Consider the following 16,883-nt stretch of genomic DNA (forward strand, 5'->3'; position numbering starts at 1 on the left):
CCCAGAAAGGGAGAAGGCTAACAATATGGGAACCTGAGCTCTATTCTCCGTAAATGTAAAGCTTCTCTAAAAATAAAACCTGTTAATAAGTAAAATATTGACGCATTTGCTTCCATTAGGGCCAGGAAAGTAAAACAAATTCTGGTTGGCAGAAATAAAGTTTTAAAAAACGCAAGGGCTACAAGGCTCAGTCAACATCAGGGGCAGGAGGGCATGCCTTCCCTCCCGCCGCGGAGCGGGCTGCTAGAGAAAAGACCGAGGGGGGGCGGTCACGAGAAGTCACTAGTGAGAGACAGGAGGCGAGGCGGGGCGGGACTTCTGGGCCGCTCTCTCCCCACTGGCTGGGCTGCCCGGCGACCTGCGTAGGAACCGGAAGCCGTGCCCACAAAACAGAAGAGGCCGGAAGCGCGTCTGGCTTTCGTCTCCCGTTCACCCGCCGCCCGCGTCGGTCCTGAGCTGCGGCCGGTCACCCGCTGCCTCCCGTCGCTTGCACCATGGCCCTCAGCGATGCCGACGTGCAGAAGCAGGTGAGCGCTGGGCTGGGCCCCGAGAGGCGGACGGGTGCCTCCCCGGGCCTGGGGGAGCTCCGCGGCGGCCTCGTTGGCCAGACCTCCCAGTCCCCGGGACCCCGCCTCGGGGTTGTGCGGATCGGGGCCGCGTCGGGCTTGCGGGCGAGCGGCCGGCCCGGGGTCGCGGCGTTGCTCGGCGTTTCGAAGTTCGCGGGCGTCGGGCGTTGACAGCCCAGGCCCGGACTTCGGGGAAGGGCACTGAGGCCGCTGTTTAGAGAACTTGTCTCTTTCCGGCTGAAGTTCTCGGAAAACCCTGACTAACGCTCTCTCACTGCCTTGTGAGCCTTCTTAGATGAACAGTACGGCGTTTTTTCCTTGGATGTTTCCAGTTCCTTTAAAACGCTTCTGCACTTTATTCGTTAGGTGATATGTTCTCAGAAGCGTGGTGGTTCTTCCTTTCAGGGGATCTTAGGCTGATCACGGAGGGTAACAAAAATAGCGTCTTTGGGGCACTGTAGGAAATCTTACCTCATGCTTACAGGACAGCGCGGGTTTTGAACATTAATCAGCGCTGCGTCTGAGTTTTACTGCAGGGAAAAGGACGCGGTGCCCTCCACATAGTCCAGCAGTCACACCCCTAGAACCAGCTCTCGTCCTCCTCTTCTTCTTCGTTTTCCGCCTTGTGATGTATTGAAAACGAGGGCTTCCCCAGGAAGAATATATGGCAAAGGTAAAGCAGTGAAACTAGGCCAGAACCACGTCTCCTTTCTGTAAAAGGGTAAGAACGGGGGCGTGTGTCGTCTGTACTCCTCCGCTCTGCGCGCGGTCCCCGTCAGGGCGGTGCCTGTGTGCTCCCCGTATTCCCAGCAGTGACCAGGCCTGGGTACCGAGCGCCGAGTAGACGCCTAGAAATCTGCGTTTCCTTCAACTTCCTGCTCTTTAGGAGTTAGTAAAATCTTAATATAGTTATTTCCGGCTTTTCATCACAGTTGAATTCTGGAAACTACATTGCAAAGCCGAACGGTGAAACTGTCTTTAGTCCCCATGCACTTTGGGTTAAGTCATATCTTGTTACTCTCTTTGGTGTCAGATGTCTGCTTCAGTAAAGCAAAGTGCTGATTTCGGTAAACATCACTGCTTTTAGAGCTGGGAGAATCTGCAGACTTTCATGGATTCTGAGACAAGGGGGAAGCATAGATGTTTTTCAGGCACCATTAGGTGTGGGTCAGTGAAACCCCAGGACACTCTGTGAGATTGCACTGGAGCTGCCAAGAGTGCTAAGCCGAACAGTCTCCTATAGGAGACACATTGTGTACATACATCGGAAATGGAGGGCTCGTTCCTGTTGGTTTTTCCATCACAAGTGGGTAAATGTATTTAAAAAGAGCCCCCTACAATCTACTAAGTTTTTTTAACTCAAGGATGAACTTGAGTGCTGGAAATAAAATACAATACTTAACTGTAAAAAGAAAAAGAGAAGAAATCCTGGGTTTCCTGATTTCTTCCCCACTGTATTAAAGTATTTGTGTATGTTGCTTTTTTTTGTCTGAGTATGGTCATTTATTTCATCAAATTTTCAAAAGAATCTTGACTCCAGAAGTGTTGAACCCAGTAGCTTTAGCAGGAAGAAGAAAAGTATATTTTAAGGGCAGATTTTTCTGCCTTAAGGGTGGAGTTAAATGTCCTGAAGGGGTTGGCTTTCTCTTGTTGGAACTCCGAAAGGCAGAATATGTTCTTGTTGACTGTAAACGGGCTTCTCTGACCTGGGTTAAAATGAGTGTGTTTTGCTCTAGGCTGTGCTGATCTCGTCAGATCTGGTAGCAGAGCGTCCAGCATGAGAGATAGAGGCAGATAATGCAGGTTTGAATCAGGGTTCACCTCTAGAGGCCAGTGTCTTGTAGCATTTATAAGCACCTGAGTTGATTACTGTCTTTAAACTACTTTTAAAGTTCCAGATAGTGCAGTGAGTTTGATCTGAACTTGTGACGATTCCATTCCTCACCACAAACAGAAACTCACTCACAGGCACAGATGTGTGGAGGTTGATCCATTCAGCAAGTTCACCGTGGTTTTTCTTAACAGTGTAGATTTGGGTTAGGTACCCCAATTTTTCAAGGCTTGAGATTTTATAAGTATTGGATGACCTATAAAACGGGCTCTGATTGTCATCACTATTTTGGCTCCTCACTGGTAGGGAGCTCCTAAGAATTTTGACAAAAAAGAAGTCTTCCCTCTTCTAAAACCGCATCGTGTGTTTCCCTCAAGACTTTGATGCCATGAGGTTGTATTCTTTTTTTGTTGTTGTTGTTAAAGCACCTGCTCTTTATTTTCCCTTTTTTAAAAAAAAAAATTTATTTATTTTTGGCTGCATTGGATCTTCGTTGCAGTGCGGGCGCTTCTCATTGCCGTGGCTTCTTTTGTTGCGGAGCACGGGCTCTAGGCGCACAGGTTTCAGTAGTTGTGGTGCGAGGGCTCAGTAGTTGTGGCTTGCGGGCTCTACAGCGCAGGCTCAGTAGTTGTGGTGCACGGGCTTAGTTGCTCCGCGGTACATGGGATCATGGGCTTGAAGCTGTGTCCCCTGCATTGGCAGGCAGATTCTTAACCACCGCGCCACCAGGGAAGTCCCTAGGTTATATCCTTAACTCACTTTTTTAAATTGTGTAAAACACATTATGTGAAGTTTACCTTTTTAACCTTTTCCTTTTTTTTTTTTTTGGAGTATAGTTGCCTTACAATGTTGTGTTAGTTTCTGCTGCACGACGAAGTGAATCAGCTCTATGTATACACATATCCCCTCCCCCTTGGACCTCCCCCCCACCATCCCACCCATCTAGGTCCCCACAGAGCACCGAGCTGAGCTCCCTGCGCTATACAGCAGGTTCCCACTAGCTGTCTCTTTTACACGTGGTGGTGTATTTATGTCAAACCTAATCTCCCAGTTCATCCCACACCCCTTCCCCCACTTTGTTCACATGTCCATTCTCTACGTCTCCGTTTCTATTCCTGCCCTGCAAATAGGTTCATGTGTACCGTTTTTCTAGATTCCACACATACACGTTAATACACGATATTTGTTTTACTCTTTCTGACTTACTTCACTCTGTATGACAGACTCTAGGTCCATCCATGTCTCTACAGATGACCCAATCTTGTTCCTTTTTATTCCATTGTACATATGCACCACATCTTCTTTATCCTTTCATCTGTCGATGGACATTTAGGTTGTTTCCGCATCCTGGCTATTGTAAACAGTGCTGCAGTGAACATTGGGGTACATGTGCTCAAGAAGGGTGGTGGTCAGTGTACCGAGAGACACTGCAGATACGGTAAGATAAGGGCAACGAGATCAGCTGTCATCTTACGAGAGAAGGAGGTCGGAAGTAGAGGAGGACGTGTATTCAGTCCTTCCTCCCCATAGACTCCGAGTTCCTTGAAAGTGGGATAATGGCCTATTTACCTGTGTTGTTGAATATTGCATCTGGTCCATTTGCTGGAGTAAATTCCAGATTGTAAGTTACCTGAGAACAGAAAGGCATTCCATAAGTGATTGTTGAAAGAATCAGAAAAGATAGATATTTTTTCTTGTCATATTCAAAAATAAAGTAACCTTTTCCTTCTCCTTATAGATTAAGCACATGATGGCTTTTATTGAACAAGAAGCCAATGAGAAAGCAGAAGAAATAGATGCAAAGGTGAGATTCCACTTCCTAGGTTTAAGAAGTTATCAAAGTTTCGTACTGTCTTGCTTTGCTAATTAGTACTTAGTAAAATTGTTTAACAGAGCATTGCATAGGACCAATAAGAATCTCTTTAACGTTAAAAATAAATTTTCCTTTCTAAACGTTCTTTAATTTTTTTTGCCTGTGCCACATGGCACGTGGGATCTTAGTTCCCCGGCCGGGGATCGAGCCTCTCCCCCTGCAGTGGAAGCGCGGAATCCTAACCACTGGACGGCCAGGGAAGTCCCAAAATTCTGTTTGTCAATAAGTGTCCTGAAATTTTATGGTAGGGAGTAGACAAGTAAGGGATGGATTAATTGTCTCATGGAATCCAAACTCAGACATTGAGCAACTGTGGCTAATTGATAGCTGGTCAGGGGAGGATGTAGTATTTTTTTCATTGTGATGTTGCTTTTTTATTTGTGCTTGCTGCAAAAAAGGTAAATACACAGTTTGGCATATGTAGGGCATAAAGTGAAAGCCCCTGTCCATCACGAAAGCGGCTGTCAGCATCTAGAAATTTTACAGATATTTCGAGTTGCACAGTGTTTCTCTGTACGGTATATAAAATTGTTCTTTTCTCTAGGTATCATAGTAGGTCAGAATATATCATCTAATACTTTATTTTCAATGTCCTTTTACTTTATTCTACAGTGGTTACATTTGTTACTTATCAGTAAAGCCTTAAAATTGTGTGTGCCTGGTATCCTAGGGCCAAAACTGAACCTTTGAACCATTTGAGTAGTTTATCATCTAAGGAAGAAAAGACTTATTTTGCCTGTCACTGAAATAAATCAGTTGAGAGGGTATTGTTTAATATATATATATATTTTATTGAAGTATAGTAGGTTAACAATATTCTATTAATTTCACGTGTAAGCATAGTGATTCAATATTTTTATAGATTATACTCCATTTAAAGTTATTACAAAATAATGGCTGTATTTCTCTGTGCTGTACAATATATCCTTGTTGCTTGTTTCATATTGTTTTGGTGGCCGTAGGAGCACTGCAGTTTCTCGTATGGCTAGTTTCCTTATTTCTCTCTGGGACAAATACAGAACTTCGATTTCAGTTGGTAAATGCATTCCTATTTAAAGTAGTCTTATCTCGTGTAACACCATCATCTGTACTTATCTCCTGTGATAGGTATAGAAATAAGCTGTTAGGTATTTATTTTAGAATATGAAAGTTCCAGTATCTATGCCAGGCATTAAACATCTGAATCAATCAATAACTTTAGCTAGCTTCCAAAGTCATAATTTCTTACTGCCTGCAAATCACAGACGGCTGATATACTAAGATGCCCTTTGTAAAACGTGACTGCTCAGTGGTTAACCCTAATAAAACTAATAACTCAAATTTATGTAGTTTATAATTTTAAAAGGACTGTTAGATTTTGACCTACAAAGGAAAGAATACTGTTTTTATTTTCTTATTTTATAAGGGAGGACACTTAGACTGAGATCACTTGACCAGATTTTTTAGACAGTAACTCAGATCTTCTGACTCCAAATTCTGTGTCCTTTTCATTAGCCCTCTATTAAACGGATGGATCAAATTTAAAATACATAATTTTTTTCATACACAGAATCTTCTGATTATATTCATAGAAACTTTGTTGGTGGATACTAGATATAGAAGAAGGTGAATATCAGCAACTACCCTGGTCGTCAGCTGCTTAAAATAAAACTGTCAAAGTCTGTATAATGAATTAGTAATAAATTCCTTGGTAGGCAGAAGAAGAGTTCAACATTGAGAAAGGCCGCCTTGTGCAGACGCAGAGACTGAAGATTATGGAATACTACGAGAAGAAAGAAAAGCAGATTGAGCAGCAGAAGAAAATGTGAGCTTTGAAAATCACTGGGACGAGAGGGTAACGCAGGTTCTTTGGAGCCAGGCAGTACAGGCTCTGGTCTTAACTGGACCACTCACTGATTAACTAACCTTGGTCAAGTTGTGTAACTTCTCTTTCCTCATTTGGGAAAACGGAAGGCTCACAGGATTATTGAAAGATATAGTTGAAATAACTGATAACGTCTTGCCACTTCATAAGCATTCAATAAATATTTCCTTATCTTTGAAAATAAGTGTATAAAAACCACTACCTGTATTTCAGAGAGTTCTCTTTGGGATCTGTACAAAGAGAAGTGTTTGTACAACCTACATAGGAGGTTGTACCTTTCTTTCTCTACGGTGGTTGTTTTTTATGCTGTAATGATACTACTTTTCCGTGCTTTTTGCAGTCAGATGTCTAATTTGATGAATCAAGCGAGGCTCAAAGTCCTCAGAGCGAGAGATGACCTTATCACAGTGAGTAATTAGCTCCTTTAGTTATAGAATTATAAAACGTTGATTCATTTGTCTGTTATAGAGAATTCACTTGTTAATGTTAGATTAAGGAGGTGATGAATGATTTTTAGAGAGAAAACATTTGGTCAGCACATCATTACACTAGGTATTGTAATAAATACAGAAATGGATAAGATGTGTGTCCAGTCTTCAGGGACCTGCTGCTCTAACAGAGCATGTAGCTCCTGGGTGTAGAGCACGTGATGGGGGGACCGTACAGTATCTGAGGGCGATGGGGACGAATAAGGCTAGAAAGGTAGGATGGAGTTACTATGGGGCCATGAGTGCAAGTGAAGAGCTTTGCTTGCTTTCGGTAGAAAGCTGTTGAAGGTTTCATTTTATTTTGTTAGGAATATCACAAATAGTGTTCATGATATGAGTACGTAGACTAAATTTAACAGAGAAGAGGTTAGACAGAAAACCATTTGGGGAGTATTGTCACCCAAAGGAGAGGGCAGAAACATACCACTTAGGTGAGACGGCCTGAAGGAATTTGAATTAATTCAGAAACCAGGGAATTCCCTGGCGGTCCAGTGGTTAGGACTCTGCGCTTCCACTGCAGGGGGCACAGGTTCGATCCCTGGTCGGGGAACTGAGATCCTGCAAGCTGCGTGCTGCGGCCGAAAAAAGAAAAAAAAATTTAGAAACCAAGCGGAGGCCTCCGTTTCCACCGTTACTCATTGTTATTGTGGAGGCCCTAGATTTCTTACAAAATGGAGAGACAAGTTATATAAATATTGGGAAGGAAGAAATGGTTTTTTTTTGAAGATACGATTGTATACTAAAAAAACACAACGTCTGAAAAACTAAGAACTAGTAATTTGTTCAAAAAGGTGACTGGCTACAAAGAGAATATACAGAACTGGACAGTTTTACCACATGCCAACAGTAAGCAATTAGGAGTAAATGTTGGTGAATAGGAACTATATGGAAAAGCTATAAAATTGAAAATACTAGAGCAGCACCTTTGGGTTGGTAGAGACAAAGCCTGGTGGTGAGAGCGGGGCAGGCGAGCGTGCGGGGAGGGGCTGAAGGCAGCGGGCGTGTGAACTGTCGGGGTTTTCTTGTTTTTCTTTTACTTTTTCTCGTTTTGTTGAACTGTCCGTGTTTCGGTAGATGGCAAAGCCAGTTATTCTGTAGCGTGCAACTCGGTTTCAGAGCACAGCCCGAGCTTTTGTTTTGCTAATGTATGATGAGAATTTTGTTAACATAAACATTTCTATAATTTCAGTTGTTCTAAAGCACTCGTTTCCTTAGTCCTTTGCAGCCTAACATCTTGCCGTCATGTTACTTGCGGTTTAGTGAACCCCAGTAATGAAGCGGCACGGAGGGTGAGGAAACGGGCTGTGAGATGATGGGGGACAGGGCTACACGTGCATGTTTCTGTGGATTTGGCTCTTTTCCAGCTTTATCCATAGAATAAGAAGCTATGAAAGGAAGGGGATTTGTCAAGCAGTTGGCTAGAAAAGGATGTTGACAAAAGATGGAAGGAAGAAAATACAGAACCAGGATAAAAATGAAAAGCAAACAGGCAAGCTGTTCTGCTACCAAAAGTGCATGGTCGCATAGTCCTTTAGTTACTTTTCTCTGCTGTTTACCCTTTTCCCCTGCCTGCCCTGAGGCTTTCCAGGTGTAAGAGCCCATGCTTTGGAATCCCTGTGAGGTGTGTTTCTGTTTCACCACTATCTGCTGTTCGGTGGGCGAATTTTTTTCTTCCTAATTTTTATTTATTTATTTGGCTGCATCGGATCTTTGTTGCAGCACGTGGGCTCTCTAGTTGTGGCGTGTGGGCGCTCTAGTTGTGGCGCATGGGCTCTAGAGAGTGTGGGCTTAGTTGCCCTGCAGCATGTGGGATCTCAGTTCCCAGACCAGGGTTCGAACCCGCGTCCCCTGCATTGGAAGGCTGATTCTTTATCACTGGACCACCAGGGAAGTCCCGGTGGGCGAATTTTTTAACCCTTTTGAACCTTCCTCTTCTTATAAAAATGGGGAAAGCATATATGCGAAGCTTCTCTAGAATTAAGTTGGTCCACATAGGAAAAGTGACCGTGCAGTGCCTCACACAGGACAGGCCTGGGGTAAGTAACAGCTCTTTAACGTCACTCCCTAAACCTCACACTGTGTTAAGGTGTTGTCGTTGTCGTTTAAGGGAGATAAAGAACAGACCGACCTTTAGAAACTGTGAGTTGTTGGTCCTGAAGTAGAGATTTCTGGTGCTGCGTTTGGAGACAAAACAGAAATGTCTCTGCGGGAGGCCCCCTGACTCTTCACACAGGGCACAAGCAAGGAGAGGTGATTTTGCTGTTGTCATAACCGGGTTTTAGTTTCTTGCTTTCCAGGAGCAGAATCGAATATTTTCAGGATCCTAGAGGCAGTCAGGTTCAGGTGGACAGATAACGTCCTCCCAGACTCTCAAAATACTGATCTGTAGGCTGAGACACGTGAGCAGCAGTAACCTATACCCCCTCCCCGTGGGGAGTCAGACTACAGCCAGAAACTTGAGTTCAGAATCAGAGTGTCACGGGGGTATTACTTAAGTTACCTTCCTGACCTGTGGGGCATGTCTTTTAAGTGGACAAGAGTGATTTAGATAAGGGACAATACAGTTTATGTCGATTAGGTTTCAGCTTTCTTAGCTAGAGTTCAGTTTATTCCAAGTTCCTACTCCCTTGATTGGAGTTCTGGGTGCCGTTAAGACTCCTCATTTGTCCATTTCCAGGTTTTTCAGTGGGTTATTTTTACAAATGGCTGGCATCACTCTTTACAGCTTGACTCGATGCTCATTGTTTTAGAGCAAACCTGTCTCCGTCCTCTTCCTGTCCACCCCCACCGGCTTGACCAGTGAGGACAGTCAGTTCCAGCACAGAGAGAATGCTTGAGGGCTCTCTCGGTAAGGAGGGGCGGAGGTTTCTTTCATCCAGGTGTCTTATGTCATAAATGCTTCAAATCTTTGTGCCGTAGCGCCCTAGATTCTAAAGGCTTCACGTGCTCGGCAGTGGTTCCGGGCTGGGTGTGGGTCCAAGGGTGACCCTCAGAACCAAATGCAGGGCCACTTCCTTCCCTCCATGATTGGCGTCCGGGTGAGCATGGATGTTCTCCCTCTTCTTTACATCCCCCAAATCATTCCAGAGATCATATTCAGTAAAGGAGACATGTATGTGGAAGATTTACTAGGACGAAATGTTCTCAGCGGTGCCGGGTGGCCAGCAGCGGGACTGAGGCGCTATCTCTGCCCTTAAAGGGCCTCAGTCCTCTTGTACCAGTAAGCCTGCACGTGCTTACCACGTAATGAGTAGCTGCCGGCGTGCCCTCCTCTACCGTGTGAGATCTGTCTCTGGAGTCCCTTTCAATCTCTGTTTTAGTTCTAGAAGCCAGCGTTTATTATAGACCGTGAGAAAATACAAACTGACATAAAGAGTACTGAAATCATTGAGAGTCCAGCCTCCCACGGGTGAACGTTGATGACGCTTTGTTCTCCGTGCAGAGGCTGCTTTTTCTAATAAAACATGGGACCATCGTGCCCAGCTGCCTCACTGGCTTGCTTCCCACGTCAGTGTCACGTCGCTCTTTCTGTGCTGGCCGGTCGTGGCCGATCCTCGGGGCTCTCCTGCCCGAGTGCGAGTCCCTGGGAGCCGCCGTGGTGGTGCTCTGGCTCCCTTGTACCAGTGTCCTTAGGGCGGCACCTGCTTTGCCGTACACCTCAGAGAACGCGCGTGGGCTGAAAACACAGCCATAAAGTGAGAAGTGACTGGACTTGTACAAGCTGGGCCAGCTTGTACCATGTGGGGTCCGAGCTGGCTACCCAGGTGTGTAGATAACTTTTTCTTTTTCCACTCTTTGTAGGACCTACTAAATGAAGCCAAACAGAGGCTCAGCAAAGTGGTAAAAGATACGACCAGGTACCAAGTGCTGCTGGATGGACTGGTCCTCCAGGTGGGTTTGTAGGTCGGACGCACCACTGAGAGGGAGCCGCGTCCCTGCAGAGTCGACAAAACGGGGTGGAAGCCAGCTGTTTCTCCTGTGTTCTCATTTTAGCTGTTTTCCTTGTCTGGTCGGAAGATGTGTGGGAGGATGGTGGTGTCTGGCCGGTGGACGAGACTGATGTTGTCTTACTTGTCCTTTGTAACCTCCAGCTGTAAACTTTCCTAATTTGATTTTACCCCTAAAATGCTTGCTTTAGATGTCGAGGTTCAGACCACAGGCTGTGTAAACTTTCCTTGTTGGCTGTTCAGCTGTTAAGTACAGTATTTGTCCCCAGCCTCGTGGATGTAAGACTCCTGTATGAATTTCGTGCCCATTGCCAGAGCATGGGGTGTATTTATCTGGTTTGTGATACGATCTTGCCATGTTCTCAGACTATGCAGGCCGTCTTTGGGGGAACTTGAACAAGAGGACTGCTTTCCCAAACTAGATGCAAGAGTTATGAAGACATTTTGTTTGCCGTTGTTTGATTTTATCGTTTTTTGCAGTTTTTACTAATTGTATCTGATTGTGCTTTAATAGGGTTTGTACCAGTTGTTGGAGCCCCGAATGATCATTCGTTGCAGGAAACAGGATTTCCCTCTGGTGAAGGTAGAGCTTGAAGAAATCCTTTTTCTTTTTAAAGATCAAAATGTTAGGGATGAAATGCATGCTCTAATAAATGACAGCTCAACCATGGGGATTAGAAGAGTCTTAACATGTTGTAGGTACTAACTTAAGTGTACCTGAGCCTCTTATTTATTTTCTTAAACAAATCAAGTTGTCATCTGAGTTAGTACCCTCCTCCCTTTCTGGAGACCTTGTAATACCATAATCTTCTGAAAATTCAATAAAAACAGTACCTACTGGATCGGAGCAGAGGCTGGGCAGTACCATCTAAATAAAAGAGACGGAGGCAGGGGGAGGGGCAGGGGGCGATGGTGTTTAATGGGGACAGAGTTTCAGCTTGAGAAGGTGGAACGTTCTGGAGAGGGATGGTGGGGACAGTTGCACAACGATGAACGTACTTAAAGCCACAGAACTTAAAACCGATCACGATGGTAAATGTCATGTGCATTTTACCGCAGTTTTAAAAAGCAGTGAGGCTTCCCCGGCGGCGCAGTGGTCGAGGGTCCGCCTGCCGATGCAGGGGACACGGGTTCGTGCCCCGGCTGGGAGGATCCCACGTGCCGCGGAGCGGCCGGGCCCGTGAGCCGTGGCCGCTGAGCCTGTGTGTCCGGAGCCTGTGCTCCGCAACGGGAGAGGCCACAACAGGGAGAGGCCCGCGTACCACAAGAAAAAAAAATAATAAAAAAATAAAATAAAAAGCAGTGAGCTGGGGAAAGTGGAGGTGTAGGACAGATGGAAGAGGGTTTCTCACGCTGCGCTGCACTGAGCGTGGCGTGGAGAGTCCCATCTTGGGACAGCACTGTAGGCTCCAGGAGACACGTGAGAACGTTTTCTTGAAGGAACTTTAGTCTTTTTCTGACACGATTACTAGTTGAACAGATTGACACATACACTGGGGCTCAGACAGTATCTGCTTTTGTGACGGGCTTATTTCACTTGTTAGCAATGTCTTCAGGGTTCATTCATGTTGTAGCGCGTGTCAGGATTTCTTTCTTTAAGGCTGAATTATATCTAAAGACCACATTTTATTTATTCGTTTATGTGTTAATAGACACCTGGGATGTTTCTGCCTTTGGAGTATTGTGAGCAATGCTGTTGAGAACATGGGTGTACAATATCTGTTGGGTCTGTGCTTTTACTTCTCTTGGATAAATATCCGGAGGTAGACTTGCTGGATCCTGTGGTGATTCTGTGTTTAATTTTCGAGGGACTACGATACCATCTGCCACAGCGGCTGTACCGTTTTACATTCCCACCAGCAACACGTCTGTTCTTTCACTTGAAAAATAAGTAGGAATATCTTTGTTCATACAGACTGTTGGTTTTATGGATACCTGCCCCATAGTTGCTGATAAAACCTCTCTGTTGTTTGTGGTTTCCAGGCTGCGGTGCAGAAAGCGATCCCCGTGTACAAAATCGCCACCAGAAGAGACGCTGATGTCCAGATTGATCAGGAGGCCTGCCTGCCTGAGGAAATGTAAGGAACGTTTCTGCTTTTAACACCCGAGGTGCTCTGGCTGCGCGAACGGCCGTCCGCGCGGCCTTGCACGTGTCCTCGGCGCCCCGGGCAGGATGGTGGTGTGGCCACTCCACGCGTGCCTCCTGCTGGCGCCTGTTGGTCTCCCCCTTGCTAAGCAGCTTCTGATGGCTCAGCTTGCCGAGACGCAGCACGGATCCTGTACCCAGAGCTTGAAGCCGGGTCCGCCTGTGTCCTCGGTGCTGAGAAAGGTGATGACTCCCTCTGACAAGGAGGTAGCCGTGTCTGGCTGGCAGATCCCTTGGCGTGGAACGCGAGCACCGGCGGTGCTTCTGCTGAGTGCGGGGAGACTCGGCGTGGTTGGGAGGGGCTGTAGGAGCTCCTGGCCGGGGAGAACCCAGGGCATTTTCCCCGTGCGCCTGCCCGCTGGTCCGCCCCGGGGGCCAGCATTGCGGAGGCCTCGGGACACAGGACTTTGGGATTGCAAGACCCAGTTCTGAGTCCCGATTGGCCTGTTGCTCGCCCGCTGCGGGACCTCGAGCCCAAATCCCATCATCTGTAGATCAGTCCCGCGTGCTTCATCCGGCGAGGATCGGGGATAGGGTGCGTGTGTGGCGGTGCTTTCAGGCTGAGGGCCCGTGGGAGCTTGGGCGCTACGGAGCGACGCTGTCAGATCGAGGCCTGCTGCTCCGCTCCGCCAGGTGTTGGCCAGGGAGCGTTGGGCTGGTTAACTTAGTCTTCCTCATCTCTGACCGGGGACAACAGCGCCTGCCTCGCTGAGCCCTTGGGAGCTGAAGTGGGGTCACATCCGTGCAGCCCTGACATCAGGGCTCAGGATCCACAGCGACTCTGCTGACGGGCAGTCGGCGTGTGGAGACCACGCGGGACTCGGCAGTTCCAGTCGGGACCGCTGTGCCTGGTGCTTTGAGTTTGGGTGCTTAGAGGAGCAATCCCGTACTCGCCCTACGTGTTACGGCACCTCCCCCGGAATTAAACACACAGATGTGGCTGAATGGAAAAGCAGGAGCGCTCACACCCGAGGGGTAGTTACGCAGGGACACCAGCGTAACTGGTTACGCAGGGACACAGGTGACTGGAGCCAGTGCAGGCTCTGCAGCCACTCGAATTCGATGGTTCTGTTTTCAGAGCCTTTTGAGATTAGAATTGCAGGTGAAGGACTGTGCAGATTTAGAGTGGAGCTTTATTCAGTAAATCGGTCCCTTAAGCCTGTTTCCTGGTTTATAAATGGTGAGGAGACCAAGACTCCAGTTCCCTGGGGAATAGGAAACGCGGAAGGACCTGGACTCGGTGTTCAGGAGCGCCTGGCGCACAGCAGACACACCCCTTCCCCTGCTGCCCACGTGGGGACAGGGCCTGTTCAGAGAAACAAAGAGGAAATGGGGGAGAAGGATGGAGTAAGGAAATAATATTCACGTCAGAGCCCTTTGAAATTTTCTAGAGGAAATTTGCAAAATTTTTCCCAGCCTTTGCCTCAGAGCCTGCTTATTTCAAGAAATATTTTGTAAAAAATAGAACTGTAATGTAGCAGAAGAATTTCATACCCTGAGGCTCCCTGTAGCAGGATGTGACCTATGGGCCTTACACCACTGAGGACTGAGTTTGGCACCTGCCGGGACGGAGCCTTTTATCTGAGACACAGGCACTGAGAAGGGTTGCCTGTCGGCACCCCTGGTACATGCAGCGTTGGGCCTTTAAGGAGCATTCAGACGAGGACTGTATGTGCTGATCTGCAAACTGGGACGCAGTCTCCCCCCTTTTTGTCCAGTCGGGCAGGGCTGGTGGTCAGAATGCTGTAAAATCAGATTGGCATATAGTCACTTGGTAATGCCAGTTATTACCAGCCTCTTTACCTTCAATCTTCAGAAGCTTCTGAATTCGTTTCAGACTCATTTTGCCCCTAAGAGCACTGAGACCATCCACACACCAAGACAGCTCTTCTCCGAGGTGATGGTACAACGTGTGCCTGTTGCTCTCAAATCTATAAACGTGCGTCTTTCCGGTGTTCTTTGCAGAGCCGGCGGGGTTGAGATCTACAACGGGGATCGCAAAATCAAGGTCTCCAATACCCTCGAAAGCCGGCTGGACCTCATAGCCCAGCAGGTGAGTGTGGGGGCACTGCTCGCCGCTTACTTGGCCTGTCGTCACCTTGAGGAGGTGCTGCGGAGAACATGTCAGTTGGCCGGTATTTGGAATTTGTGGTTCTTTCTACGTTTTTTGACATTTTCTTGAACGGGGATTCAGGCATTTCGCGCCATTTGCTGAGAGGGTGTTGTTAACGTGAGGGTGGCCTTGGGGTCAGAACGAGGGCTTCGTGTGTCTAGGATTTTAATGCATCTGTTTTACGGCACGTGGAGATGCTGACCCAAAGCCGCAGGACCCCAAACCCCGGCAGGAACGCTGGAAAGTCGAGCAGCTGCTCTTGAAGGAATTGTCACAGGGCGCCAGGCTCTTCGGGGGTTTCCGGGTTTGCAGGAAGCCTGAGTTGTCCCGAGGGCGGGGCCTCTTCCGGGGCTGTGCTCTGCTGCCCCGACCCTGACAGTCCTCTTCTGGCAACTGAAACCTCAGCCGTGCGGCCCGCCAGCCACGTGTGGCTGCGTTAACTAGAACGAGGCCAGGTGCGCGGCCCGCGCGCGGCTGGTGGCTGCGGCCCGCGGGTGAGTCCTCGGGCTTCTCCCGTTGCTGCGGCGCGCCTCAGCGCAGGCCTGCCCCGTCAGCTTTCCACCCGGCACCCCGCGCGCGCTCAGCAGCTGTCGCAAGAACGAGTGTAGGTGCCCCAGAAGGTCCCCTCTTCTCCCCGTATCACAGTGGGACGGAAGCCTTAGACGGTCATGGCGCCCGTCATGTTTTCTCTTTCACCTCAAGCGGTGGCCCTAAGCCCACATTTGCGACCGCTGCGTCTCCTGGTCGGGCTTCGGGGCGGGGCCGAGGCGCGGGGGGCGGGGCCGCCTCACGCAGGAGCTTCTTTCTTCACAGATGATGCCCGAAGTGCGCGGAGCCTTGTTTGGGGCAAATGCCAACAGGAAGTTTTTGGACTAAGCCTGAGGGAGGTGGCGTCCGCCCACTGCGTGACGTGGACGTTTCTGACAGTCGAAGAGACAAGACGGCCTGCGTAGCTTCCTCTTTGCTGTCCTCCTGTCCTGTGCTGCCTCTGTCGGTGGAAGCCCTGCTGTCGCTAGCGCCCCGGCTGGTGGGGACCGACGGGCGAGAGTCTCAGTAGCATCAGGAAACCTTCCTCTAGCTTGTCTCCAAGTAACACAGCTTCCCGCTGTTCCGCAGCGCGGAGGCGGGGGGCCAGGTGGTGGGTGCACGAGTGTCCCCGGGCCTCCTGCTCTCCTGGGGTCCGGCCTCGGCGGGTGGGGTGGTGGGCTCTGGGGTCAGGTCTCTGCTCTTTGGGCTTCAAGTGCATGTGGGGCCTCATTTCTTCCAGCAGCAGCAACAGCTTCACTGTTACCTCTTTGGGCCTAGAAACGTCTGTCAATGCGATTTAAGATCTAAGCCGTGGCTGTGCTTTATTTATTAAAACATAACGCGTATGTGTGGACGTCACTGATTTATTACACAAGGCGCTCGCTGCAGGTTGTGGTTTGAGAGGGTGAAGTTCTCACTGAGGGATCTGGAAAGAGGAAGCATTTTCCAAAGCCCTGGAGCATTTGCGGGTTGACGGCCCTCAGCAGCTGAAACCACGAACCCTCTCTGGGTCCCTCGGGCGCATCCGCTCCTTTCCACCAAAGCCTCATCTAGAGGCGCCCTCCCAGCCCCTTAAGACTGTCCGCACACAGGTCTTCAGGGCCAGCCGTCCCTGGAGGGCCTGGCAGCTGGAATAAGGGAACAGTTATATTAGCTTTGGCAGCATCAGGAAAGAAGAAACTGCGGTCTTGGGGGACAGGAGCTGCTGTGTGTTCATTGCATCGAGACTGAAAAAACGACGTGACCTGAAGATACAGCGTCTGTTCTCCACCCTCGTGAGCAACGCGGGTCGTCCCGAGGGTAGCTCGGTCCTGAGGGGACGAAGCTGGGAGGACGCACTGTCCAGGCCACCCATCTCCTGGCCGAGCATGGGCATCGGGTGCCGCCTTGGAGGGCTGCCGTGGTCCCCTTGAGCTAAAATAAAGTCCTGCCTTTGCCCATATCAGCGCTGAGACAAATTAGGTTATTTAACTCAGAGTTAACGAGACTGAAGCCTCCAGCTGATTGACGGTGTTGCGTGTGAGATAG

At 48.4% G+C, this 16,883-nt stretch overlaps 1 protein-coding gene across 1 annotated transcript; it reads left to right on the plus strand.

Annotated features, from left to right (window-relative positions):
* The first annotated feature begins 289 nt into the window (after nt 1-289).
* Nucleotides 290-16,201, plus strand: ATP6V1E1 (ATPase H+ transporting V1 subunit E1). The gene is made up of 9 exons (XM_059081420.2): nt 290-527; nt 4,136-4,201; nt 5,965-6,074; nt 6,475-6,541; nt 10,424-10,513; nt 11,084-11,152; nt 12,553-12,647; nt 14,681-14,768; nt 15,642-16,201. The coding sequence occupies exons 1-9, from the start codon at nt 495-497 to the stop codon at nt 15,702-15,704; spliced, it is 681 nt and encodes a 226-aa protein (XP_058937403.1). The 5' UTR covers nt 290-494; the 3' UTR covers nt 15,705-16,201.
* The last annotated feature ends 682 nt before the right edge of the window (nt 16,202-16,883 follow it).

This window comes from Kogia breviceps, chromosome 12, assembly GCF_026419965.1.
Source record: "Kogia breviceps isolate mKogBre1 chromosome 12, mKogBre1 haplotype 1, whole genome shotgun sequence".
Taxonomy (NCBI): Eukaryota; Metazoa; Chordata; class Mammalia; order Artiodactyla; family Physeteridae; genus Kogia; species Kogia breviceps.